General features: G+C 41.5%; 2 protein-coding genes across 20 annotated transcripts in view; both read right to left on the reverse strand.

Annotated features, from left to right (window-relative positions):
• Positions 1–1,063: 1,063 nt before the first annotated feature.
• Positions 1,064–7,911, reverse strand: rep15 (RAB15 effector protein). Of its 2 annotated transcripts, none has more exons than XM_038705613.1 (4): positions 7,824–7,911; positions 2,430–6,250; positions 1,832–2,164; positions 1,064–1,730 (listed from the first exon to the last, which is right to left on the reverse strand). In XM_038705613.1, the coding sequence occupies exons 3-4, from the start codon at positions 2,111–2,113 to the stop codon at positions 1,203–1,205; spliced, it is 810 nt and encodes a 269-aa protein (XP_038561541.1). In that variant the 5' UTR covers positions 2,114–2,164; positions 2,430–6,250; positions 7,824–7,911; the 3' UTR covers positions 1,064–1,202. The 2 variants fall into 2 exon arrangements, with proteins under 2 accessions (XP_038561541.1, XP_038561542.1); XM_038705614.1 differs by having other exon boundaries at positions 2,430–2,498; positions 7,824–7,908.
• Positions 7,912–8,515: 604 nt separating this feature from the next.
• The window catches only part of ppfibp2b (PPFIA binding protein 2b), a 76,335-nt gene continuing 58,112 nt past the window's right edge, over positions 8,516–26,738 (reverse strand). For 7 of the 18 annotated variants that reach the window (XM_038705598.1, XM_038705589.1, XM_038705593.1 and 4 more), the window contains 23 exons: positions 25,393–25,620; positions 24,241–24,333; positions 22,589–22,681; positions 20,928–21,039; positions 18,736–18,797; positions 18,565–18,640; positions 18,371–18,453; positions 18,181–18,248; positions 18,030–18,095; positions 17,836–17,896; positions 17,523–17,570; positions 16,375–16,540; positions 15,287–15,319; positions 14,199–14,231; positions 13,091–13,226; positions 12,835–12,972; positions 12,345–12,495; positions 11,847–11,958; positions 11,662–11,750; positions 11,334–11,456; positions 10,927–11,052; positions 10,658–10,846; positions 8,516–9,558 (listed from right to left, as the gene is read on the reverse strand). In XM_038705598.1, the coding sequence (XP_038561526.1) occupies positions 9,328–9,558; positions 10,658–10,846; positions 10,927–11,052; positions 11,334–11,456; positions 11,662–11,750; positions 11,847–11,958; positions 12,345–12,495; positions 12,835–12,972; positions 13,091–13,226; positions 14,199–14,231; positions 15,287–15,319; positions 16,375–16,540; positions 17,523–17,570; positions 17,836–17,896; positions 18,030–18,095; positions 18,181–18,248; positions 18,371–18,453; positions 18,565–18,640; positions 18,736–18,797; positions 20,928–21,039; positions 22,589–22,681; positions 24,241–24,333; positions 25,393–25,620 (2,517 nt within the window). In that variant the 3' untranslated portion in view covers positions 8,516–9,327. The remainder of the gene's footprint in view (positions 9,559–10,657; positions 10,847–10,926; positions 11,053–11,333; positions 11,457–11,661; positions 11,751–11,846; positions 11,959–12,344; positions 12,496–12,834; positions 12,973–13,090; positions 13,227–14,198; positions 14,232–15,286; positions 15,320–16,374; positions 16,541–17,522; positions 17,571–17,835; positions 17,897–18,029; positions 18,096–18,180; positions 18,249–18,370; positions 18,454–18,564; positions 18,641–18,735; positions 18,798–20,927; positions 21,040–22,588; positions 22,682–24,240; positions 24,334–25,392; positions 25,621–26,738) is intronic. The other 11 variants (XM_038705606.1, XM_038705607.1, XM_038705590.1 and 8 more) reach the window with 10 other exon arrangements.

Genomic DNA, 26,738 nt, shown 5'->3' on the forward strand with positions numbered 1-26,738 from the left:
GTAGAACCCCAAATATTTCCACTCACTACTTCTCAGATCTTTGGTGTTGTGATACTCTGATCAGCATGGCTTTGCTCCATTTTTGTTTATGAGCATAGTTTACTGAGGTCAGGGCATGCAGTAGATCAAGCTCATAGTGAGTTTAAAGAGTGCCCTCTGCTGGACCACAAGGTAAAGTAGTCGTGGTTGTCTGTTGCACCTTCAGACTGTAGACTTTGAATTCAAACAGGTTATTGCAGTTTGAATGTTACCCCCCCCCCCCCAATTTCTAGTGAAAATGGCAGCCCTACACTGTAAGTAGAGTTAATACTGTGGGGTCAAACAGTTAGATATCACCACAAGAAATGATTCTGTTACATTATTTTTCAAAGCATTTTTTAATCAGTTTGTATACTAAAGCAGTAGACTGAGTGTACAGCCATGCTAGCAGCTCTATGAAGCTGTGCTTTCAGATAAGTGCTAACATTAGCATGCTCACAGTGATACATACAAACAACATACAAAAGTTATCGTTTACCATCTTCATCTTAGCGCATCAGCATGCTAACATTTGTTAATTAGCACAAAACCAAGTACAGCTGAGGCTGATGGGGATGTCATTACTTGTGCAGGTATTTGAAAACTTTGCAGAGGCGCAAGAAGAAAGGACAGGGGCTCACCAAAGGTGTATGTAATGAAATGAATGATGGCTGAATTCCATTTAGCGGCTTTAGTTTCCTGTTGTTGATATTGCATGGGCTCACTGTCACACTGGAGGGGTACACCCTGGACAGGTCCTTCACAGGGCACTCTGCTGTGAACCTTGCCCTCTAAAACTTGAGCACCATGTAATGTTATTTTAGAAAGGGACTAACTGAAATGGTATGATTCAGCTGTGCCGTATGTTTCCAAATGTTTGTAAATGACGCGTTCTAATTTAAGCTGTTAGGAAACAGCACTCTAAGTAAACAGCAGAAAGTATACAGACACACCTGTAGGATTCACCATCAACACCTGGAATAGGTTGAAAATAACCAAAATTTTCTCTCAAAAGGCTCTACTTTATCAAACTCAACATTTTAGTAAACTCAACATTTTAGTAAGTATGGAGCTTGTTTCTGAAGAGATACATCAATACCCTCCACATCTCCATCACAAAGTTTACCACACTGTGTCACTGTATTGTGTTGTTGGCCATTAAATATTACATTAGTCCCTTTGGTTCAGCTGAATTTAATCATGAGGGTGAGAGGTTCTCCCTCTTTCTTGGTGACAATGGCCTGCATCATTCCTGTAGGTGTATGGAGATACCTCGAGCCTTTGAAGAAGTTCTCAATAAAAGCTCTGTCAATCTTGCACTTCCCGATGGCCGCCTCAAAGTTGTTGCTGAGCACGCCGTAGATATTCCCCCTGTCGTTTTTCTTCCCCAAGAACAAGAAGAGGGCGTAGCAGTCCTTGCCGATGGAGGTGGAGAAGTCGACCACCCTCTCGTACATGGTCTTGTTGCTGGACTCCTTCTGGGCCATCTGGATGGTCTCACTGCAAGCCTCTGGGGGGACGTCCTCCCTGTCGGGCAGGTGTAGGACCTGCACGACGATCTGGATCCGAGGGTTCTTGGTGGGCTTCTCCAACACGGCCCAGACCCAGTCAGCGCCCAAGAGGATGCGCTGCTCGGGCGTCATGGCTGTGCAGTTGAAGGTGTCTGTCATGTTAAGGCTGATGCTCTGAGAGATGTAGGTCATCAGGAAGATCTGTTGGCGGACAAGATGTTTTAAAGACCACTTAATGTTCAATGTTTTGAAGCTCTAAAGAGGTGCTGTTTTCAGTTCTTTGGAAGTATAAAGTTACCTACCTGAGTGAGCACCTTAGGGCTTGGATGGAACTTGTTTTCCGGGTCCTTGAAGAGGAGGTACTCTTGAGTTCTGGACGAGGCGGTAGAGATGCAGTCGCTGAATAGAGGTATGAAATCGTTGGGTTTGGCGGTGGGAGGCCTCCTCAGCGTGGAGAAGATGCTCGGCTGAGGGGAGTTGTACCGATGGTAGGATGGACTGGTGGGGGAGCCACGCTTGAAAGAGGAGAGGAAGTTGTAGTTCTGGAAGGGGTTAAAAGTGGGTTTGCTGATGGTCTCTCCCATGGTGGACTGATGATGGAGGGTGGGAGATCAGAGAGTGGTCTCCCTGATACACTGGAAAGATACAGATTAGAACATAGACTGTAATCTGAAATGAACATATGGTTAGTAAAAGTTGAGTCTAGTATTTTGATAGTTGTGTTCTTGGAGTACAAAAGAAAACCACCATCTGTAGTAATGTTGCCCCACCATATGGAACCACTGCTATGGTCCCGTTTTTCACTTCAAGGTGAAAAAATTACTTTTCCATGCTCTACTATGCGTACAATAAAAATAAGATATCTATCAAAAAGATTTATAAATGATTCCAGATACTCACCAGGATGGGTCTAGGAGTTTCTGTAGTTCCAAGTCCACTAGCTGCCCTCCGCTCCAGTCCTCTGCCCTGCTGAGATACACAGTGTCTATGTGTGTGTGTGTGTGTGTGTGTATGGTGGTGTACGTGAAGCTCAGTGTTCAGTCTCTTGTCATGTGCAAAACTTTCAGTAGAATAAAGAGGATTTTCTATCCCCAGGTTTCCTGTCGACAGTGTTAGCATGGGTGTGGTGTTTGAAACTTGTTAAATTTTAGGTAAGTCAACAAAGGACTAGTCTTACCAGTTAAGTGGTGGCAGCAACAGCAGCTTGAGGACTGGGTTAAGCCTGAAGGGTTTGATCAGTAAACAGAACACTCAACTGTCTGCCTTCAGAAGGCATTGCAAATTAGGACATGTAGGTCAGATCAGGAGTTTTTAGTTTGATTCTCTGTTGTAATTTCACTTTAGAGGAAGAGAGGAGTTTGACTTGAAATTTATAAAGAGTGTGGTTTACTGTGTATGTGCAGGTAAGCGCATATACTGTATATTCTTATATTAGCCTGAGGTTACTTGCCAAATCCCATAACATTAGCGGTTTACCACTCAGAAGACCCAGTCTGTCATGGTGCTTTTATTTCGTCAACATAACAATGCACTGCCCTACAGTATCATTACGCTGCTCTTTTGTGCAGTCATATTGACACTCTTTGTAAAAGTAGGTTTTAATTTTTACTTCTGCTGGTACTGATTAGTGCTAAAGAATATACGGTACAATAGGGGAGAACAGGGTCAAATGAACCATCATTTGTGCTGATACCAGACAAAAAATTACGTTTGTCTGGTACAGACAGTTTTTATGTTAAAATTGTTGAACGTTCATGGAAACCCACATGACTTATTTTGTGAAGTTTACAAATTACAATAATGATAAATTGGCTGATGTTCATTCAACACATACACATACATAAATACATCAGCCATAACATTATGAGCACAAGCCTAATATAGTGTGGGTCACCGCTTTTCCATGAAAGGATGTACATGTTGTCTGCAACAATGCTGAGGTAGGTGGTACGTGTCAGAGTAACATCCATATAAATGGCAGTAGAACGTTGCCTAACGCGTCACACTGTCTCCTCCGGCTTTTCTTCTTTCCATAGTGCATATTGGTGCCACGTGTTCCCTAGCTAAGCCACGTACACTCACCCGGCCATCCACGTGATGTAAAAGAAAACGTGATTCATCAGACCAGGCCACCTATTTCCATTGGTCAGTGGTCCAGTTCTGATGCCCACGTGTCCATTGTAGGCGCTTGCACTTGCCCATTTTTTCTGCTTCTAACACATCAGCTCTGAGGACAAAATGTTCACTTGCTGCCTAACAGATCCCACCCAACTGACATGTGCCACGGCAACGACACAATCAGTGTTATTCACGTCGCCTGTCAGTAGTCATAATGTTATGGCTGATCCACTCACTGGCCACTTTATTAGGTACACCTTGCTAGTACATTCTCCTCGTCTCACGTCTGGCACGAACAACCATGCCACATTCAAAGTCACTTAAATCCCCTTTCTTCCCCATTCTGATGCTCGGTTTGAACTTCAGCAAGTTGTCTTGTGTTAACAAGCAATTAAACGGGTATACCTAATCAAGTGGCCGGTGAGTGTACGTATCTTCCTTCCGTATCCTTAAAGCAGCATTAATTCATGTTTCTGGGGGCAGCTGAACATTGACTTGTTAACACATCTGGGTCCAGCATTAGCATTCATTTGGAGTAGCATTTCTTTTCACCTGATGAATGTCCAATTGAAGAAAGTCCGTTATTGACTCTCCTTTTAGCTCTGTCTGGCTCTTTAGGTGCTAAATGTGCCACTATGTTCACCAGCTATCAGTATCTAACTTTGTCAGTCTGCCATTTGGTACAATCCAGCTAGCGTACAGTCAGAGCTTTTTCATGACAACCAGCTACCTGCTGTGGCTGTAAAACCAAAACAATGGAACTAAAAGGTGCTACAGTGCCTACAGAAAATCATCATACCCCTTTAAAATATTCACTTTTTTTGTCTTTCAGCTTGAAATCAAAACCTATTATATATAAAAAAATATATATATATATATTTTCAGCTTTATTTACATATTCTGCACATTCAAATGACGTAACAAGGCAACAGTCCTGAAACCTAATAAGAAATGAAAACCAGAATAACAGAGTTGAAAAAGTGAGTCCCATGAGTCAATACTTCTTAGTGGCAGCTTTTGCTTTAATTACAAAAAGCAAAAAGTGTACAGGGTATGATGAGCTTCTGTAGGCACTGTAAAAAGCTCAAAGGTAGCTGCAGTCGGGTGATAATTCTCTGTTGGCTCGTCACTGCACCGACCACTTCCACATTACACACATTCATTTGATACACTTTTAAAATAAAAATAGTGATTAGTACTTTATTTATTTAGAATTGTGACTAAGATATCTACTAAGTGGAACATTTCAGAGTTTAAAATAAACTCGTCAGTGCTTTTTGGTGGACAAACTATGTAATGGTGACACTGTTTTAAATTACCTAAAATATATCTGGACTGCATTTTCTTTGTACTTATAAAAGGGAATACACACCAATACCAATGTCCACTATCTGTGCTAAGCTAATACTGGCTGATAATATCTATACGATGTATTGGTTGGGCTCTAATGGAAGTACATTTCCAGCCATCATTTCCACTTTCTCATGCTGCTACAGCTCATTTCGTTCACACATTTCATACATCACCATACCTGACCAAATAACTTTAGGTCTCATATTTTATGCACCGATTAGTTATTGGATGCTAAACTTTAACTACATTATCACTGATTTTGTCTTTCAAACTGATCTGTAGACTGGCAGAGGAGCGGTCATCACAGCTGCTGTCATTTCACGACCACCAGTGCCAGTGCTCCAGACCAAATCTGTCCTATCCCTGATATATCCTGCATTTAATGAAGACACTTTAATGGAGTCTAATAGACCAAACAAACTAGAAATAATGTTCAACTGAATCTTTCCCCACTGAAATAATGTAACTTATTTTAACAAAGTAACATGGATTAAATCTGTTTTTGTCCCATTCAGCCTTTTCACACACTGTCTCCTCTGAGAAGATCTAACAGTTCTAACAAAATAACTGGTTTTTACATATGCTGGTAATGTCTTTTAATTTCAAAATGAAAACATTTGTCATTGTGTACGTGTTGTGTGTGTGTTTCCTTGCCATCGATCCATCCATTTTCAATTTGACCCTTTTTTCTAGCTACTTTTTCCAAGCGGTTGAACCTTCATTTGTTACATATGTGCTACAGTCTTTCATCGCAGATTCCATGAAAGGAAATGATACGCATATCATATGACTGCCATGAAACAAGGGATAGCTTCTATACAGTACACAGCGGTCAGTATGATCGTTAGAGAGCAAGGGAGTCAGTGAAACAAAATGCCCCAAATGGCTAATGAGTAACAGTTCATTATTGTAGAAATTCTGATAAAGAAATTTGTAAATGACGAGTGATGATTGTTTTCCACATTGTGTAAGTCCACTGGTGTTCCTTGGCCCACCGTATCTACAGTGTGACTGCAGAGTGACTCTAGGTGTTACATGAGGTATCAGCGGCTAGTAGAAGTACATGTAACAGCTCCACACTGCAGTGTTAGGCCGGGGCTTGAGGTACAGTACAGATGTCAGATTGGTTGCGACAGGTCTCTGTGGTTGATTGCATTAGTGAGCCAACGGCGTCGGGTCATTGTCCTTCAAACGAGTGCCGTCTGAGACTGCCTCAGCTCCTTCCGCAGCTCATCTTGGCTGAGCAGGAACTGGAAGCAAAGCATCATGGGAGTGGTAATGGGTTAGAGAGCTTGGGAGCTGGTGTTTGCCACTGAACTGGGATCAGTTACCACATTTCGTTTTAGTATATATGAAGATATTGTAAACGAATGAAGAGGTCTTTTGCGTCATATTGCTTTGTGGTACAAAACAGAATAAACTGAGCAAGTTGTATTTTCAAGAGTAAACTTTGACTGAGGCAACATGAGGTTTATGACAAGGATTTATTGTGGTTTAATTTGGACAGCACCATTAGGAAAGAGTGTCAACAAAGGCCTCATTTGGTATTGGAAATCATTCCAGGGATGTATGAGGAGAACGTATCCCAAGTCAGAGCACCACCAGCTTCATTGCAGAGTTAAGCAATATTAGGCCTTTTTCACAGCAGATTTTCTGACTTATACCAGGAAAACACAGGTGGAACTAATTAAATATGCAGTAGCACAGTTAGGTCCACCTCAACCAAACAAAATGTTGCTTAGACATTAACACATAAAAAATTATCCGCTAATGTATTATATTATAACATTAGCAGCAGAAAAGGGCCGTTCTGTAAATTGAGTACTTAATTTTTTTCATTTTAGTAAAATATTTGTATATTAAGCAATAATATAGAAGAATATTTCTACATTTTGGCTAATAAACCAACAGGTCGATACTCTAGAATGGTCAAGAAATTTGCCCGGGACTTAACTTCCTGTTAAATGCCAAATTGTCATTTTAACACTTAGGTTTTTGTATGGATCAAACAAACTTAGATTTAACATGTTAATTAGTGAGCTTTAGATGGATTTCTTTTCACTTTTAGACAGAGCCAGGCTAGCTGTTTACGCCCGTTTGAAGTCTTTATGCTAAGCTAAGCTAACGGCTACACCTACATATTTTCATTTTAGTCTTCTTATCTAACTCTTCTTACCAAACCTACACAGAATGCAGCCATTGTTAAGGTTATAATTTAACCTGTTGTGCTATGACATCTCTGCTGTGAAAATGCCTGCTTTTCATTATCAGTCAGTTTGATTAATGTAGGCCTGTGGCCTTTTTAGGATCACGGGAAGCTAAAATGTTTTAATTGTTTCTGAAATAATAAATGAATGGTTTAATTCACAATATTGTAAGCTAAAAATGATTTTATCCTTATGGGTTCCTTCACTTTGAAATTAATCTCTAAGGGTAATATTTTTTCTCTAAGATCTCAAGGCTCAACTGGTTCACTGGAGATGTTGCTTTAGATAGCTATCAAGAAGTAGTTTCACATGTTTGTTATCCAATGTGTTAGGGTTCAATGATGACTTCAGCAAACAGAAAAGGAGCAAAAGAACCAAGGCTGGCATCTGCCAGATACAACAAGTAATAATGTACCAGTGAGCAGGTTTCACTCTAGAAGTCATTCTATTACTTTCTTATTTCCAACAGATCTGTGGTGTTTTAATGTTGTTCCTCCCTCCAGAGTTTTCCGTCTGAGTGACTCAAACTTCTGTTAGAACCAATGAGCAGCAGTTACTCGGTAAGTGAATCAGCTGCGCAAGTCATTACCGGCAGCTTGTATGTGTTGGTGCTTACTGTGAGGTTGTTGATGCTTTCAGAAAGAGCTTCTATTTGCAACATGGTACCCTCTGTGATCGCCATCTGCAACACACACACACACACACACACACACACACACACACCACACACAGGGCCTCATGAACCCATTACAAGTCACGATTACAGACTTACTTTCAGTGAAACAATGACTTTCCTAGGCATTAGTATTAATCACATTAATTAATCATATTGGCATTCATGTAAGTATGCAGAAGTGTACTATACATTACTGACTGGAGCAATGAGGACTGTACCTGCAGCTGCATGCTGAGCTCAAACATGCACTTCCAATGTCATTTTAAACAGTGTTACCATGGTAATGGTCAGCAGACACCTTGGCTCAGATAGGTCCGCAGAGAGGGGAAGCTGGTGTCATAAACAGCCATGATGGTGAGGGTGATGATGATGATGATGAAAGCAGGTTAGCGGTTGATGCAGGTTACTCAGGCATGCCGTCCACTGTGGCTCCACATAGAGCATAGTCCATTACTTTCTGTCAGTTGTCTCAAAGTATAAAAATCATTTTATACCACATCTGTTTTTCTTTATCTTGGTGATTGGGGGTAATTTAATAAGAAAAATACAGTAGAAAATATATACCCCTTATATGTTCATCCAAAATATGTGTTCTTTTACTTCTGACTTTTGTGTAGAAAGAAGGAATCAACTTTACACACGTATGATTTTGTTTATTAAATGATTTGATAAATCTTTTTACATTTACATGACCACATGTAAGCTTCTTTTAGTGGAGCAGGATTTTCTTTACTATAAAAATACTATTACAGCAAATATGAAAATAACAGTACAAAATCACCACCTCAGGTTCAAATGAAACATGCTATTTATCATTTCCTCTGCAATGACATAAATATTAAATAAAATCCCCTCCATATTATTATGCAAATATTGCACAAGTTCATCTCAACCATGTGACAGAACTGTATTAAACAAATCAAAGTTGTAAATGATGTGATGACCGACTCACACAAAAAAATCATCTAATAGTGGTGCACAAATGTTAGAACGTTGGCTTAATACTGTACAAATGATATCCAAATATACGGCATGGATTAAAGGAAGTGATTGGAGTCCAGAGAGTTGATGTGTTCTCTCATGATGAGTTAGATCATGGCACAGGTTTGAGGCTGAAGTCGGGTTAGTGAGGCATCTGGAAATTAAATCAAAATACTTCAAGTGTGTTGATTCATCGTCTCAGTACACCCTTCGTGACAAGCAACTGTGACTGTAAAACAGTCAGGCAGGTTCATGTGGACGCCTCTGAATCTGTTCACACGTAAGGCACGGGGTCGGGCTGATGGGCGGGGATTAGAGGAGCAGGGAGGGAATGGGCTGAGGTATTATGGGCCGCAAGCAAAGGAAGCAAAGTAGTAGAAGCAGTGGCAGCTGATTGGCTGATGGAAAGTGTGACAACACGGTATCGCCATATTGTTGTCACATTTGTGGTCATGGGAATGGATCAGCTTTTCAGCTCGTCTTCGAGGCCCACCTGGTCCCTGGGCCGGTCTGGCTCTCGGTCCAAGATGGGGCTCAGGCCTCTGAAGCCGGCGTAGGGCCGCACCTGTACCCCGTTCACTGCAGACTGTCCTGACTGAGGCGAGGACGACTCGATTGGACAGACGTAGTCCGTGGATTCATCCGGCCGCTTCTTTCTGAGGTGAGTCAAGTTAGAGAAGCCCAACTTCTTCGGCTGCAGTGAACAGAAATGACAAAGGGATATGACTGTCTGATGTTAGATGACTATTCTGAATCTCAGGCGGAAGGACTGAAAATTTACAGAATTACGCCGTGATTCACATATGATCACTTAATAATAATTCAGTCAGTTCTATCACTTATAAAAACAGTGTAGGCATCAAACTGATGAAATCATGTTGATCATAGGCATCATATTGATGAAATGTGGGAACAGGAGTCCAAGAGCATCAAGCAGTCAGGCTGTAAACAAACCAACATGTTAGCCAGGTTATTTGAACCGAACACCCAAACAGGGTGCACCTCAAATGTCGCTAAAAAGACAAATACTGCAGATTAAGTTACTTGCAGGTGAAAGGGGGTCTTTTGTTCTGTGTCTTGTAAACATCACATCTGTATGCAGTGTTTTCTTATATCCATACTTTGTGTTGCATTCAGCGCATGTGAGTAATGAGTGATACCAGGCAACAACAGACAGCAGCTTATAGAAATGTGTCCTCTAAGCTTGCTCTTGCTGACTAAAGCCACTGTGATATTATCACAAAGCACTATAGGATATCACTTGGTAGCTGGGTGGCCCTCTGGGAGGAAATCCACACAAACAAATAAATCCATTTTTGTGTTTTTTTTTTGTTTTTTTTTTAGATCTACAGTCTATTTAGCATTCCAGGTTATATTTGTGCACAAACCCATCCTCATAAATATTTAGTGCTCACGGAGTGGCATAAGAAATTTAAAAATTAAGCATCCAAGGTCATAAATGGGTCACCAGTAAGTGTGCATTCTGTTTTCGGGTGGATTATGCTTTCATTTTTCTTCAGCAGAGCACAGAGGGACTTAGAGCAGAGGCTGGGTCTTAAAGCTGGGAGGAGGAGCAGAGCAGTCCCGGGTTTACTCTGCACTCACATTCTTAAACACACTGAAGGGTTTAGAGCTTAAACTGAGCTGACGCACCAAAGTTTCACCTCAAATTGAGGTGCTTTCCCTCTCACATGCAGGGTTAACTTTGTGTGTGCTCTCTTAATGCTGCATTGTTGAGTACTTTCTCTTCTACTCCAAGCTGTATAATGGTGCCTGTGCTTGTATTATCTTACCTTGACTTTAGCTGTGATGCTGAGTGGGGTGTACCCCGCTGCCTCAGTGTACTCCCTCTTCTCCTGCTGAGCTTGTGCTCCCACCAGGTTGTTGAAGTTGGTGGTGAGGTGGCGTCTCAGCAGTGTTTTCTGAGGAGGGATGTTCAGCAGCATGGCCAGAGTGTCTGAGTTAAACCGAGGCTCCAGCATCTATGAGAGGAGAGACACATTTAGGATGCTTTCTGTAGCGTTTTCATCCATTCATTCAAATTGTGAGATTGTGTACTCACCACCAGCCCCCCATGCACACCGCTGCCCCTCAGGTTTGGTGCGTACTCTGCCAGATCCACAGATCTCAGCCACTCCATGACTCGGTGGTTGGACCACTGGACCACCTCACTGGGAGTGAACTGGTTCTGAAACACAAACACACATGCTTTATTATTTTTTACTTCACACATTTTAAGCATTTCTCAAACAGGAGAACACATACAGTGAATTAACAGTCCAAAATGTTATTTAACAAGACAGATGCAAACAGAAAAGTTTGAAAGATTTAAAAGAAATTAGAGTTGGAGCAGAGCTCAAGTGTTCTGGGAGTTTGTCAGATATCTGATTCAATGAAACTGAACGCTGAAGAAACTAAAACTTGCGTACAGACCAGCGCTTCTTTTAAACAACACACACACCTACTTACCTCATTGCTGGGCCTCCGTTTGAGGCAGTTAGGGTGGAACTTGGAAACATGGAGAACATGAATAGCGCATTTGATGCTGAGGTGATGCAACTGGCTGGTCACTTTAAGGAATAACAGGTCATTCTGAGGTGGAGAGAAGACAGAGATCAAGGGAAAGAGAAAGTGAGCATATAATCACTGCATGCAAGATTTTTGACTGTAATCCAGGGGAACTCCTAAACAAGAGCTTCATATTCTTGTATTTTCTAAAAAATGAAGCATACTGCCCAATTTTACTTATCTGCAGTTTAGCAGTTATTTGACCTTCACATCATAATTATAAACTCACCACAGTGAGGTACTGCAGCATCTGCCCATCCACTCTTCCATCATTAAACTGGTCTTTATACTGAGGAAGGCCGATGTCATCGAGCCAACCTTTGGAACATAAAATATCACAGTCTTTATGTGAGGGAACCTCAGAATGATTTTCTGTCAGGGACTGTTTTATTTCAGTGTGATTTCAGTACATACGAGTGACCCAGATGTAATCAAGCTCTGCAGACTTCTCAGGCTGCTTGCTGCTGAACGTCTTGATGGCTAAGCGGAGCTTCTTCCTGTGGAGCGGATTCTTCATTGCCAGCTCCTGGCGTCACAGTGAGAGAAAATTATAATGTCACAGTTACATAAATCTAACAGATGGCATTACAGGTTCACCTGAGAAAGAAAAAATATACCAGCATTAGAGTGAATGATCTAATTGAAATGATCTTGTGGAGAGAGATGAAGAGGTTTGTGGGGTCTGAGGTGGACAATGTGACAGTGTTGAAGGCGAAACTAACCAGCAGGTTGAAAAGCAGAGACAGGCGTAGCTAAATGCCAAACAGACTGACACACAGCAACAATGCTCAGACAGGTAGAACTGGAAAATATTTGACAGGCTGAATGGAAGAATATTTTGTGAGGTAAACCAACTGAGCCGGACAGTGTGTGTGTGTGTGTGTGTGTGTGTGTGTGTGTGTTAGTGTGTACCCTCTCTAGGTCTTGCGTGGTGGCCGACAGTAGAGTCTGACCGCTGGTGACCCAGTGGTGAGCAGGGATGCAGTACTGACTGAGTCCAGTTTCCTCAAGCCAGTCACACACCTGCTCTGTGCTCCACTTAGAAAAGGGCGTCTTCAGGTCTCTGACATGGTGAGAAGAAAGATTATATAAAATAATAAATCAATAGATGAGACTAGTGGACCTGGAACCACATACAGTGTGTTTTACAGTGTGGACTCCAGCAAAGGTTAAACACTATTTTGTGTTGGAGGATCACAATGGAGTCTTTGTATATTTCAGCTCATCTACTTCAAATCAAATAGCACATGAATGTCCCATGATGCCAAATGTCCTAAACCAGTAGACATTTGAGGCTGCAAGTGCTCCACTAAAATCTCTCTGTGATTAACAGAGATTTGAGATAAAACCTGTTGTGTGAAACTGAATGGTGCCTGAAATAAGCCATCTTGTGTTTTTATACCGTGTGTTCCCTGAACGGGCCAGTCTAGGTCCAGCTGTAGCTCTGAAGCCTCCCCTCTTGAACTCTCCCAGCTCGGGGTCGTGAAGCTGGGCAGGACTACCTGATTGGCTGCGCCGAATCCTGGGGGCAACCAAAACGCTTTGAGCGCGTGAAGGAAAAATTGGAAAAGTATGGAGACTGAGAGAATGTGGCTATGTGAAAGTAAAACAGTAAAGGCTATTGTTAATGAGCAATTACAGTCAACTTCAAAACATACTTCCCCCAGAGTTTCTTAATGCCTCTTTGACTCTTCCTGTTCTCTGGTGAGACAGGGGACTGCTGTCCAGAGTCCACTCCAGAGGACAGAGGGGACTGGTCTGACAGAACGCACTCCTCTAGTTTCTCTGGACCCCCTGCCAGACAAAAACACAAGAATACAAGCACTGATACTTTGTTCAGCAAAGTAAAGACAAATCTGGGATCAGAGTGAATAATCTTTGGCTTGGCATGGACCACAAACATGCAGCTCAAAGTCAGAGCATACGTGTCCTGTTTCTTACATTGGCAGCCTATTTTACATGTCGTGCTGTCGTGCTGTAATAACATACAGCTTCATGAAAAGCACTGCAACTTTAAAGCTGCACTAATCAATATGGTTTATATTATCATTGTAAGTGACTCTGAGACCTACAGAGATTTATCAACTCTGCAGCTCTATCAGCTTTTTTGCCCCTTTTGTGTCATTGTTTTAGTTTCCTGGTGAGGAAGCTCTGATAAACCCACTGTACACTACCTGACCAGCATGAAACAGCAGACAGACACAGTTAGTGACTAGCTAGATATTTGGAGTTGGTGGAAACCAAAACAGAGCTCAAAGAGACTGAATATTAGACTTACATTCATCAGGTGGCCGGAAACATGACAAAAGGATGTTAATGTTGTCAACAATTTTAGCTTGTTTAACTTCCACCACATGTCCAATGAAAATCAATAAACGCAGCTTTTAATTATAACTGTCTTATAGAGTATCAGATCACTAGTTTTAGATCATTATGTTTATTTGAACTGTCCCAGCTTCACAGTGTCATAATGACACTTCAAAACATGTGCTGCAACAGGTTATCATTTTCTGGTCATTCAGTGCCCACCATGTGATGGAAATTGTACAGAGACTCTTGGCAGTCATTTAATACAACAATGCACCTAATAGTTCAGTTAGTTTTTCCCATGAAGCCTATTTGATTTGTCTTCTATGCTATATCCACTCACACTGCAACAGCTACTGGTACACCCTGGATACATTATTCAGTCAGCTGACTTCAAGCGCACTGATCTCAACAGGATGGAAACAGAATGACACACTGGGGTTGAGATGCAATACCCACCAACATCATAGAGGTCATGTTTCCCAGGAGATCCTGAGGCAGAGGAGGTTAGTGAAGTGGAAAGAAAGCAAGCAGACAGAAAGCAGAAGCGACCATTAGTCACACCCTCTTTATCTCCACAATGAATGTTGTATTCATGTCAAGTGTGTAAAGCAGCAACATGCAAATCTACAAGCCTCAGGCGGGTTCCAAAGTGGGCCAGAAACTCAGACAAGATTAAGTCTGCTTGTTTGAAACTTTTTTTTTCTACAGATACTGACAATGTGGGTGGCTTTCTGTTAGCCTTGAAGCTTGTCAGTGTACAAGCTGGATACGACAGGTCAGCTGGGCCAACAGGATGACCTAAAGAGGTCACATCCTGAAACATCCCCCTTAGTCAAAACCTAGAGGCTGAAAAGAAAATCCCCCTGGTGCTAGAACAAACTTCACCTCATTACATGTAGACGTGTTTTTATTCTACACCTGTTTACGTTGAGCACTTGCTCGACTTGCTCTTTCTCAGCGGCATCCTGCTTAGACAGTCAGTGAGAGAGTGCTGGGTGAGGCAGTGACAGCAAAGGGGGATGTCAGGTTGCATCCCTGTTTGTTTACTTTGGATGTCTAAGCTAGTTGAACTGCACACATCCTTAAGCTTGCACTCGTTGCCCTCTCACAGCCCTCTGATTAGCTCCTGCTCTGTGTAGGCCGATACATGGGTGGCTGTGTGCTTATATGCCTATTAGCTTTAAGTGTGTGTGTGTGTGTGTGTGTGTGTGTGTGTGTGTTTCAGTGAATGTTGATGCGAGGGAGTCGGGCATTATCTCCGACAGCTCTCTGAGTCATGAGGGAGTCCTAATAATCCCGGCTTTAGAGTAGCTTGATCCTCGGTGAATACAGCTACCCTGACTCTGCTCACCTGTGAGGTTTGGCTGTGACGGGGTCTATCTCGTTTTTGTTTAGGAGATATCTGACGGGAATGTTGTTTTTCAGAAGATGCTTGTTTATGATTTCAGACTCAGAGCAACAACATTAGCGAAGTGACTCAATTCTCCTGAAAGCGTATTTCCAATGTGTTCCAGTGTTTGAATTTCTGTGTGAGCATACAGTACCCAAAGCCGGAGCACTGGCACTCCTGCAGCGAACTGCAGCCAGAATGAAAACAGAGAAGAGAGCAATCCGACAGCAAAGCAGACAGGAGGAGGCGAGAGGGAGAAAGGGCACAAAAAAGGAAGCAGTTGGAGTAAAGTTAGTTGACAAAGTGTTATTCATCGGTTACAGCTTATTGAATTAGTTAGTACATTAAAAGGGTTCAAGAACATATTTTCCCACCTAACCTCTGTGGTATTTACTCATGTAGACAGTATCAATTTCAATTTGTCTGCTAGAGACTTCTACACAAGTGAGGTGAATGGAAGTTAATTTGTGGTGCTTTCAGCAGAGAGAAATGACATTTGAAAAACAGCGTCTTCTTTCAGAAACAGTGGGCCTCAGGCAAGAATATTTTTGTGTCTTTATCTCTAACTTCTTTTACTTTGTTCAGTGAGGTTTTCTCGTACGAGTGTTCCAATACAGTCAGTCAGAAACACCAAACTCTCTTACCTGTACAAAACTGTTATAAATTGCTCATTTCAACATAGAATACCTGATCGTTACGTGTTCATTAGCATAAATGACAAAAACCCACAAGTAAAAGAATTTTACAGAGGCGAGTTCTGCAGTCAGAAATCATTAGAAGAAAACAAAGAGATGAAATAGAAAGAGAACAAATTTAGCAGTATTGGTAATCGGGACCTGTCTCCGACAAAGTTCTTTGATCGAAGACTTAACCCTCGAGCTGGCAGACAGCCTGTGCTTGTTGCCCGTCAGCATGGGTCCTTTAGTTCAAGCAGTTCAGAGATGTGTTCCAGATGCTACAACAGTTTTAAAACATGCTCGAATTTTCTCGTAGCCCAAAATTGGACGCATTTGTAGTTGGGGCACCTTGGAAATGAGTCTGAGAAAAGAAAAGAGCAGTATCCAATGAAAGCACAGGGTAACCCAAGTATGTGCATTTAGACCTGAAAAACGGAAACAAGAGTTCTTACATGAGGCCCAGTGTCTCACTTACTCTGGATAATCCACAGACTTTACTGGCTAGCTTTTTAATTTGCTTTAAAAGGTGAAAATACAGACAAATTTTCCAACTACAGAAACTCACTGAGACTGTAGTCCTGGTCGTGGCTGTGGACAGGAGAAAGCCGGACAGGAGATAAATACTCTCCGTCTCCCTCTCTGTCGCCGTTCAGTTCAACCCTCAGCTCGCTCTTTTTACTTTTTAGTTTTCCCGGCAGAGTCTGGTACTTGCTCAACTCCATGTGGGGACTCTGCAGAGTATCAAAAACAAAACAGTGCGTTACTTTCTGTAGGTATCCAGCACCAAATTTAAAATAAATTATCATAATATGTGATGAAAGAATGGCAACAGAAGCCTACTAGCCTTTATAGGGAAGTATTCAAAATTAATTTATTCCTGCTTTAGATGAATGTTAATAGATAACTTTGAAGTTTGACTAAATTGGACACATTTTTCTTTTGGTAGTTATCAGCTTCTGAAACAACTGATTTACAGAGTTGTATGTATATTTTAGTATATCACACTTCCTCTTCATCTTTATACAGGCTAGCCAGTCTCATCTAAATATCTTTCATAAGATAACAGCGGAGTCCAACTCCTTTGCTCTGTTGCATAACAGAGTGTCCTTTAGAGGGTGAATGTCTGATGATGCCACTATCTGACCAGGCATCAAAGTCACCAGGGCTCTGAAGGAATAAGAGGAGAAAGGCCAGCAGAAAGAAACAGCTGGGAGGCACCCATGACGCAGAGCACTACTGACAGCCAATTCAGGTGGGTCTTGGCCCTTTATGCATGCGTGTGTGTGTTTGGCTATGTGTGCAGCACAAATATCTGTGGAGCAAAGAATATGTGAATGAGTACAAGGGCTGTGATCGCATAGGAGACATTTTTTCTTTTACTCAGAGGGAAAAATCAGCTGTAAACTGTGCTAGTCACACTGGGAACACAAGGTCAAAGGGCTCGTGGAGCATTACATCACTCTGTACTACACAACACAAAATCTCACAACAAGTTACATTCATAGTATTACCTGGTTAATCTTAGTTTCTAAATGGATTATAAGAAAAAATAATCTACATTTCAGTATCAATAGTCAGTTTAAAAAAAGGTATATCTGTAGGTATTTCATAAGAAGCACGAACAGTCATACATAAAGTATAAATGTACATTGTGTTTGTTTCTGTGGGTTAGGTGAAGGTTAGGTTATGTGAGGTCATGAAGCAGATCAGTACCTCTGCCCCTACATCTGATTCAGTTTCAACTGGCTGGAACTCTACAGCCTATAGCAAACAGACACAGGAGAGAGGAACGAACACACACACACACATACACACACGAAGTTAGCAGGTTAGCAATCACACAATCAGGTTAAAAGTATATCATAGTTTATTTGGAAAGAAGAAGTTAGTGTACATGTTGATCATGTATTTAAGAAGCAGCAGCAGATGTAGCAGGTTGGATTATATGTATAGATTAATTAAATTAGATTATAGTTACTGACCAGCGTTCATAAACAAGCTAATGGTTTGATTTGTACTAGCAAACCTTTTGTAAGGATCCACTCTGCAACTCTTCAAGACTGCTGGACAGCAACCTGCGCTGATGCCTGGGGAGAATAAACCAAACCAAATCATTCCTATTTAACTTAGCACACATATGATGACTGCCTACACTTTTGAGTTGAGTGAAAGCGACATTTCATTTGCACTGTCACACAAACACAAGAAGCTTCTACTTACCATGAACCATTAACAAAGCTTATGTCCCCAGTGGACACCAACGATGTGTCCATAGAGTTCTGGATGCTACAACAGATGGTGCACAAGGGCTTAAGATTTAAAGCAAGTAGTGAGATGTGTTTGCGTGCATGTGTATTTTGAATGTTTATACCTTGATTCCAATTCTCTCTGGTAAGGAGATGAGGATAACATAAGTGGAGAAGACCCTCTTGATGACATCTATGCAGAGACAAAACATGATTTTGTTTTTCCAGTTCTTCAGGCAAAATATCAAGAGTTCATTTAGGGGGAAATCATTTTGTTAGAGGTTGCATAAAAGGTCATATACTTCATCATCTTACCTCTGACCTGAGGATATCAGAGTGTGCTTTGTGTGTGACGGCCCTGAGTCTTAAACTGCCACTCAGCTCCTCTTCACTACTCCCTGGATCGTAAAAAAGCAAATATTACAGCACCATTACAAAATAGGAAGGTACCTTGTCAAGTGTTTGTTAAATTGAAAACTCATATTTCAGGAAAGAAAAGTAATTCTCACCCTGTGTCAGGGCCATGACCTCCCTCATCTTTCTGTACTGGCTAAGCAGGATGGTCAGCTCCTCTATACGTCGATCCTGTTATCAGCAAGACACAAAAGAGTTAGGCTTTTGTAAATCAAGTAAAATGATAGGTAAGAAAACTTTCATAACATGAAAATGGTTTAATTTACCTTTTCATCATTTGAAGCTAGCAAAGACTCCATCCCCACCTTCAACCTCTGGTATTCCTGGTCTAACAAAGAAAAACGAAACATTTACGTTACATGTTATTTTGGACTCAAAATAACCTCATGTCCTGTTTATTTAGAGCACCTGATGCAATGTTGGTGACAGACATGACAGCCATGCTAATATGAATAAACAAGCAAAACAAATACACAGTGACAGCGCGACTCCCCATACATATCACCTGGGACAAACACTGCAGCTTTTATGACGATATAACCAGTGTTGTGTGTAACAACGGTCCCAACACCAACACAACACAAGAGTTCTCCTCTGGATTCCTATAAGTTTCAAGCAACACAATATGCACACAAAACACACACACACACACACACACACACACACACACACATACACACACACCACCTGGGCGAGATGTAATTCAATATCCTTTCAAACACAGAAACTTTTCTTAAAGGGGTCCTCCACCAATTTTTACACATAAAGGTCAGTTTAGGACTCTGTCTGTGAGTATATACATTTAATGTCTTCTGTGGCTTTGACAGAACATTGACAAGTCTGTGAGAATAACCCAAATTATGTCATCAGGATCATCTCAGCTTGGGCTGGTGTTTGAAAAACGTGGGAGCTTATCTGGTAAGGAGGGTCGAATGAAAAAGATGCTAATGGTTGCATTGTGGGAAATGTGGGAACCAGTGTTTTTGGAGTGTGACCCATACTAAGCACTATATCTCAGGAAATCTTGCAGATACTACTGCATTGATGTTGACTATTCCTTTCTTCCTTCTCTGGTGAGCCACCCTCTCTTATGGAAGCACAATACAAAATTGCTGGAGTAGCCCTTTAAGATTTAGGCTTATTTGCAGTGGAGCCCAGGCAAACCAAAAGAGACTCAAGCTAAAATCCGATGTTAGATTGCACTGATGTACATAGAGGTTTATACGCACTGATACCACGGCCACTGAGAATTCTTGACTTTCATTGGCTGGAAGGCGTGGATGAGAAGACAGTATAACTGGACACCTATGACGCAGGTGTTCGGTTTATAGTATTTTATTTATTTATTTATTTATTTGATTGTAGGTAAAGACAGCAACAACAGCGCTTAGCTAAAAAGCTTGGAGCTAGTGTTATGAAAAAAGAAAGAGATAAATAGATTCTTAATGACAGCCACGCAAATTTTTGATATGCGTGTGAATCTGGGCATCCACATCCAAATAGGACGCTAGCTAAGGTGAAGGTAGTAGCCTGAGAAGAGAGAGGACCAAAAGAGAAGATAAAGAAGATAAGGAGATGAGGAGAAGTCACAGGTGAGAGGGACAGAGAGACAGTGATAGAAAGTGGCTGCCTGTGTCTGCGACAGAGGAAGACAGTCTGGGTAAGAGAGAGAGAAAGAGAGGGAGAGTAACATAACTGTAACTGTGTAACATTATCTCTGCTCCAATAACATTGCGTAGCAGGCTGCAGAGTTATTCTCCGTTCTTGAGATTGAGAGCAAATGGTCCAGCCATATGGCATTTTGTTAGCCATAGTATAAGCGGGATAATACCCTTCAAGTATGTACACTCCATGTTGCACTGCCAGCCAGAAGTTTTGAAAGGATGTAGAGTCTTACTGCACTTTGGTTAAGTGAAGCTAGAATGTTTACTACAACCAACACAAACTGAAACTAAGCTGTGGTCCAATCTGAAACCAAACACTCTGCCACCAGTCACCCGATTAACACACTACTAAGGTTAAATTTAAAGTAAATAGAGTACTTCGCTTAAAATTTAAAGTGACCACTTGCTGGTTATGTTTCGGGTTCGTTGAGATTTGAGCCAAAATCACAGTTGACAACAATATACAGAATAAATTCTTGAAATTTCTTATGACAAAAACTGAAAAATCAAGTGGCTGTACAGGCAGAGGAGTTTGGTTAAAAAATTAGACCCAGACCAACAGCACACCATGCCTTACATTTGTTAATCAGCTGCTTGATATACACCTCCTCTACAGCAGAGGGCAGCAGAGAGTCAAAAACAAGTCAAGTATACAGCAGAGGAAAGAGGGACATGTTGATTAGATGTTACAGTAATCAGAGTTGACAGACATGCATATCGCTGGCTCTCACGCACACATCCGCACTGACAGATGTGGATCTGAAGTGATTGGTCAGACTGTCAGCTTTGAGTACCTCTCTCTGCGTTGTCATTGGCTGTGCCGCCTCTGGCCAGCAGCTGGGTCTGCAGGCATTCGATCTCAGCGTCTTTGGAGGCCAGGAGCTGCTGCAGCTCTGAAATTTCTGCCTGTGGAGGAAGACAGAGTGCATGTCTATGAACTGTGTCAGTCTTCCAGGTCATTGGAGGACCTAAGGAGTTTAAGTCTTAGGCAACTGGACTTACAGCGTCCTCTTAAAAACAAGTGTATTTTCTCACATATCAACCAAAAACCCACCCATCTACATACAGCTGCCAATACAAGACTACATCGGCACTCTGGGACAAGGGACACTCCTCCGAGGACAGAAAACTACTACTTGCTAAAAAACGTTTCGTGCAATTCACTGGAACCTCCATACCTGAGATGCTGTCCATCATCAGTTCACATCTCTACTAATGTGGCGTTTATGACTCATGTGGCTGATATGTAAGGGCTGGGTCTCTCTTGCAGCAGTGTCTGGGAAATTTCTTTTCCTCCTATCATCACTTCAACCCACAAGACTTATGGATTAAAGAATTCCTGTCACCTCTCTACTCTTAGCGACTGAATAATTGCTCCCCCCTCCCCCCCAAAATAATTTCACTTCTCACAATTTAGCACTTGCACCTCTGGTTAACTCAACTGCTAAATTTAGTTGGTCACCTAGTTTTTGAGCTTGTGATTTTACTTGCACCCAGTTTAAGGTAAACAGAAGGCGTGGCTTGATTTCTGACGACCTAATCTGAGTTGAAGATGAAAAGATTACCACATACTAGGAACACAACTGCTGAAGAAAGACAGTTGCAGACAACAGGTGTCAGAAAACAGGTGTGTGCACAGACTTGCACGTTTACAATAGTGGTCCGCTATAAATGCAAACACCTCTTGCAGCGGCCTCAATAAAAGCCTAAAGGCCAAAGAAGCCTACAATAGAAGCACAATAGAGTATTTAAGTGAGCAGATACAGAACAGGGTGAAGAGTTATGGTATGGACAATAGCTTGAACGGTTTTCTGCATGTTCTTAAATAATGACATATTTCCCATCAGTTTGGTCTGCACTAAGTTCTACAGAGCCTACAGTCCATTACACTTACAACAGCATCAGCCTGCTGGGGTCGTCACTCAGAGCAATTACCATAAATCACAATAATTATCTAATCTGGGTAGTATTTCAATTAAATACATACACATCACAATCATATTGATTTACATTATCCATGCAAACAGTCATAAAAAGAGACAGAAAGGGAGAGACAATCAGAAGCAAACTGCTTCATTTGAGGACATCTACCTTGTTCTTGTCAAATCAGAATGTTTCATATCAAATTTTTTCCTCTGTCTCTCTAACTGTCTCCCGTTCCTTTCAACTTGAACATTTGTGATTTGTATGGAAAGTTCAGCCATCACAATACCAAAAAAAAAGCAAAACAAGGACAATCAGGAGGAGGAAAAGTAGAGCTGCAAGCACAAAATAAGGAAATTAGGAAGAGGAGGAGGACGTGGAGAAGCATAAGCATTGGTGTGGAAAAGTTAGAAAAGGAGGAGGACAGTGGAAAGCAGAGTAAGGAAAGTACTAATCAGAGGAAAGCAACAAACACGGAGTAGCTACAAGCAAGAAGAGCAAGAGGCAGAAGAGGAGGAGGAAGAGGAGGCACCTGTGCGCTGCGCCAGCGCTCCTCCCACTGCTGCTTCTCCAGCTGTGTGTGCTCCACAGTCAGCTTGAGGCTGGACAGCTGGGTCATGAGCGACTGGTAACACACATGGAGAGAGTAAGAGATAGAGAGCTAGAGAGAGCAGAGACACAGGAAGAGGGTAATGACGGGGGGTGAGAGTTAGAGATGAGAAGAAAGAAGAGTGGGGAAAAAAGGGAAGAGAGCAAGCCGCAGAGAGGGATTAGAGAAGAGAGGATATAGATACAGAGTGGGGGAGGGAGAGGAGGAAGGAAGCACTGTAAGCACAGAGAAAGCAATGGCAGTTTGACCACCTTCAAATTAACCAACGAACAATATGTTAGGACAGAGATGCTTTTGTCATTATTTTAATCTCTAGCACAGACTTCAGACTTTCTAAAAATACAACATATCTCAGGCTGACTTATGGGAAATGTGTATAAAATAATAATGCTGCTGGTGATGGCTTCAATCAAGTTTCAATAAAAAGTCCATCCATCGTCAACCGCTTATCCTGCGTACAGGGTCGCGGGGGGGCTGGAGCCAATCCCAGCTGACATTGGGCGAAAGGCGAGGTACACCCTGGATTCAATAAAAAGTGATTTAGATTTAAAGAAAAACAAACTTATATATATAAGTATATTTTTTTAAGTAAATGAGAAATTTAACAGGTTAGATCAGTAAGCGAGGTAAGAGAAGTGTCAAGCTTTAATTAAATAGATTAAGGTGACGGAAGTTCACATAGTCCACATGACAAAATAATAATCTTACAATTGCAATCTTATTTGCATCATGGCATAGTGGTGCTTCATTTCCTCACTAGATGTTTTTGTAATCAGCCATCTCACTCTGCAAAAATGTGAAATATACACTCGTGTGTCAGCTGCAGGCCAAGGATAGCTGGTTGTTAGTCATAAATTAAATTACTTACTGCCACTTTAGTTTTCTAATCTCAGCTCAGTCTTTCACAGACTTATTTTGAATTTAAAAAAGTATTACTACATGTAATGATCTCTCCGTTCATACAGCTGCTCTGCATTCACAACGATACATTCCCTTTCTAATATACACGACATTTAATAATTGTAACCTGGAAACTAAAAGTAATAATTCCACATTTTGAGAAATAGGCCATTTTGCTTTCTTGCAGAGTTTGATGCTCCATGCTCATTAACATAATGTTAGTGCTAGACCGATAAATCTGCCGATTACAGAGTTTGTCCAACAGAGAGCTTATTAAATGTAGTTTGTATCTGGGACACAATTTGAAAAATCTAAGGAACCGTATCAAGTTTACTCTTTTAATTTAAATATACGTTTATGTTTAAAAAAACATTATCTGCTAATATATCATTATTGAATCCAAATAATGATATCAGTTTGGGCCTCAAAAATCCAGTATCGGTCTGTACAAAAACAACAAGTAGTGGTTTTACATGGTTGCAGTAACTTCCTGGAGTCTCTGCTGCCTAGCAACCTCACAGTGAGGAAATAGTTGAGGAAGCGAGTTTCCCAAAATGTCTATTCCTAGTACACGTTTTTTGGCTATTTAACTAAAACACAAAGTAAGACCTCTATGTATATTTGTGTAACCAGTTCAAGTTGGCTGATGTGCGACATGTTGGTTTAACAACTACCTTGGTGCCTCTTAGTTTCCTCTCGTACTGGCATTTCTCTCCCTCCAGCTCCTCCACTTTGCTCTTCAGCTGTTTCACTTCTTGTAGCAAATCCTGCAGAAAAATCAAAACACAGCATCTTACTTCATATGTCCTTTTCAAAGCCAGATTCAGTCACAGAGGTGAGTCGACCTTCTTGTGCACAAGTATTCTGAAATTCTGAAAACTAAAAAACTCTGAAAATGACATCAATCACATCTAAATATCAGAATCAACAACATTACTGAACTGTGCACATGCCAACACAAACATGGGAGGGAATTCAAACGTCAGGTTCACATTCAGTGCAGTTATAAAGGTCTCCAGGGCTGTACAGTACAGTGGTTAATATAGGAAACATGATCCTCCTGAAACAGACCACAGCGTGCAGTTATCAACCAGGAAAAGGATGAACCTGAGGACCCAGAACAAGACTGAAAGCTGTCCAGGCTGCACATCTGCCAGCCGCACATTGCCATAGTCTGAGTGAGACCTTGTACAGCATTACATACTATTATAGGAACAGTTACATGACCCATCCACCTGGTCAGTGTAGGAGGAAGAGGAAAGATGTAAACTTGTTAGTAGAGGGAGGAACCACTGTCATGCAAGCAAACCACATAAAATCAAATAAACACACAATGCCTGATCCAAAACCCAATTTCAAAGGATTTATAAAGACAAAATCTAGACTGCAGCTGAAATATGTTTTTCCAAATGCTTCAAATACTTGAAGAGAGAGAGGGGGCAGAGAATGTTTCTGAGTTACTATGCCATCTACCTGTCTACAATAGGTCACGCTACTTGTAGCTATTGTAGGGCTCCTTATTTTACCATGTCACTGACTCAGCTTCGATGATCTTAACACCCCATTAAATGTATGGAAGTATTTGGAAAACCAATCAAAGTCTCTGATTATATTTTGGCAAGAGCCAGAGTAGAGCATGACCCCATCATCCTGCAGTGCACACACAGACACTCTGCAGACACACTACAAGAGAGTTTGTTAGTTTGATTCTGTGGAAATTTCCAAATACCGGATGGAGTGTGGACTGGTTAAAAAGGTAGAAGATAAGAAGAGAAGAAATGATGGGGGAGGAGGGGAAGATGAGTTCATCCATCAAGTCTCCCTACGTGTACAGTCTGTCCTCCATTGTGCATCCGGACATCAGAGCCAGACAGGCTCAGGTTCGAGCCAGCTAACCCGACCGGAGGGCTGTTGCCCCGGGCTTGGCTGCCTCCGGGCTCCCCCCGCTGGGCCTCCCTCTCCTCCAGGGCCCGTTTCTCCTGGATGCGGGTGCTGATCTCCTCCTGAAACCTGCACATCTGCTCCTGGAGCTCACTGATGAGATTTACCACACACTGGGAGGGATGGAGTGATGAAGGACAAATGAAGGGCAGCGGAAGAGTGAATTGGTGAGACAAAGAGAAAAAAAAAAGGGGAAGGAATAAAAGCGAGAGGAGAGGAGAGGTCAGACATGAACTTATTTGTTAATCTACTCAGTGTTTGGGAATGTCTGTTCTATATCTCGATGACTGTTGGCTGTTACTGAGGAAACTCAAAACATCACAACACAAAAATCAGTACAAGCAAAATAACTTTTTGAACTTGAGAACGAGGAGGTTGGAAGAATCCTAAAAAAGCTCCTGACAGGAGATGAACATTACATTATTATCAGAAGGTCAAACGACACACAACAATGCAACATACAATGCCCTTGAGGAACCCAAAAGCAGCCTCCCTTAATACAAACACATTATTTTAGCATGACTTTTATTCAGAGTGGCCAAAATCACAAATCTGTTTCAGAGGCCTTTTACAGGTCTGATGGGACTGATTTACAGTAGTTAAAGGTTAAACACTGAAAAGAAAACTCCTACAAGCCCAGTTGTCATATGACCTATGCCACATCTTGTTTTTGACTCGCACAAGCACAACATGTTATCTCAAAACATTGTAACGTAGCCACTCACAGCTGTCATAATAATAATTCTATTGGCCGATACACTATATCTCTATTAGATTTTTTTACTCCCAATTATCATTATCGGCATAAAAAATGCAATATCGGCCAGGCTATAGTTTCTACACTGAGCTTCCAAGAGATCACTGGTCAATTTAACATGGATGTGCACCACCAGTGCTCCGAAGGAATGCATGATAAAGACAGAGGGGTTCATAAACTTGTGGGACTAAAAACAAGTTTGTGTGTCGTCTTTATTGGTTTCTCTGTAGATGAAGTTTGAGCTCTTTTCTTTGTTTTATCACCCTTAGTGGCTGCTGATGTTCATGTTACTCACATCCCAGTGAAGCACAATATTTTACATAGGAAGATATCTACCAGGCAGCCTCAGATTCCACACAATGGTGTCAATAAATCTGACTTTGTTAAAAAGTACAGCTCTCAGTTCTCTCCCAGAGTACACTAAATGATGTTACATGTCTTTCAGTGGACCATTAGTGGCTCTTAAACCTCTCC

This window comes from Micropterus salmoides, unplaced genomic scaffold, assembly GCF_014851395.1.
Source record: "Micropterus salmoides isolate LMB-PRFRI ecotype aquatic unplaced genomic scaffold, ASM1485139v1 Ms_hic_scaffold_8, whole genome shotgun sequence".
Lineage (NCBI taxonomy): Eukaryota > Metazoa > Chordata > Actinopteri > Centrarchiformes > Centrarchidae > Micropterus > Micropterus salmoides.

Bases quoted from the DNA above. Each gene is read 5' to 3' on its own strand.
- rep15 (XM_038705613.1), bottom strand. From the start codon at position 2,113: ATGGGAGAGACCATCAGCAAACCCACTTTTAACCCCTTCCAGAACTAC. The intron at 1,731-1,831 runs GTAGGTAACTTT...GTCCGCCAACAG, and splicing joins GCCCTAAGGTGCTCACTCAG to ATCTTCCTGATGACCTACAT.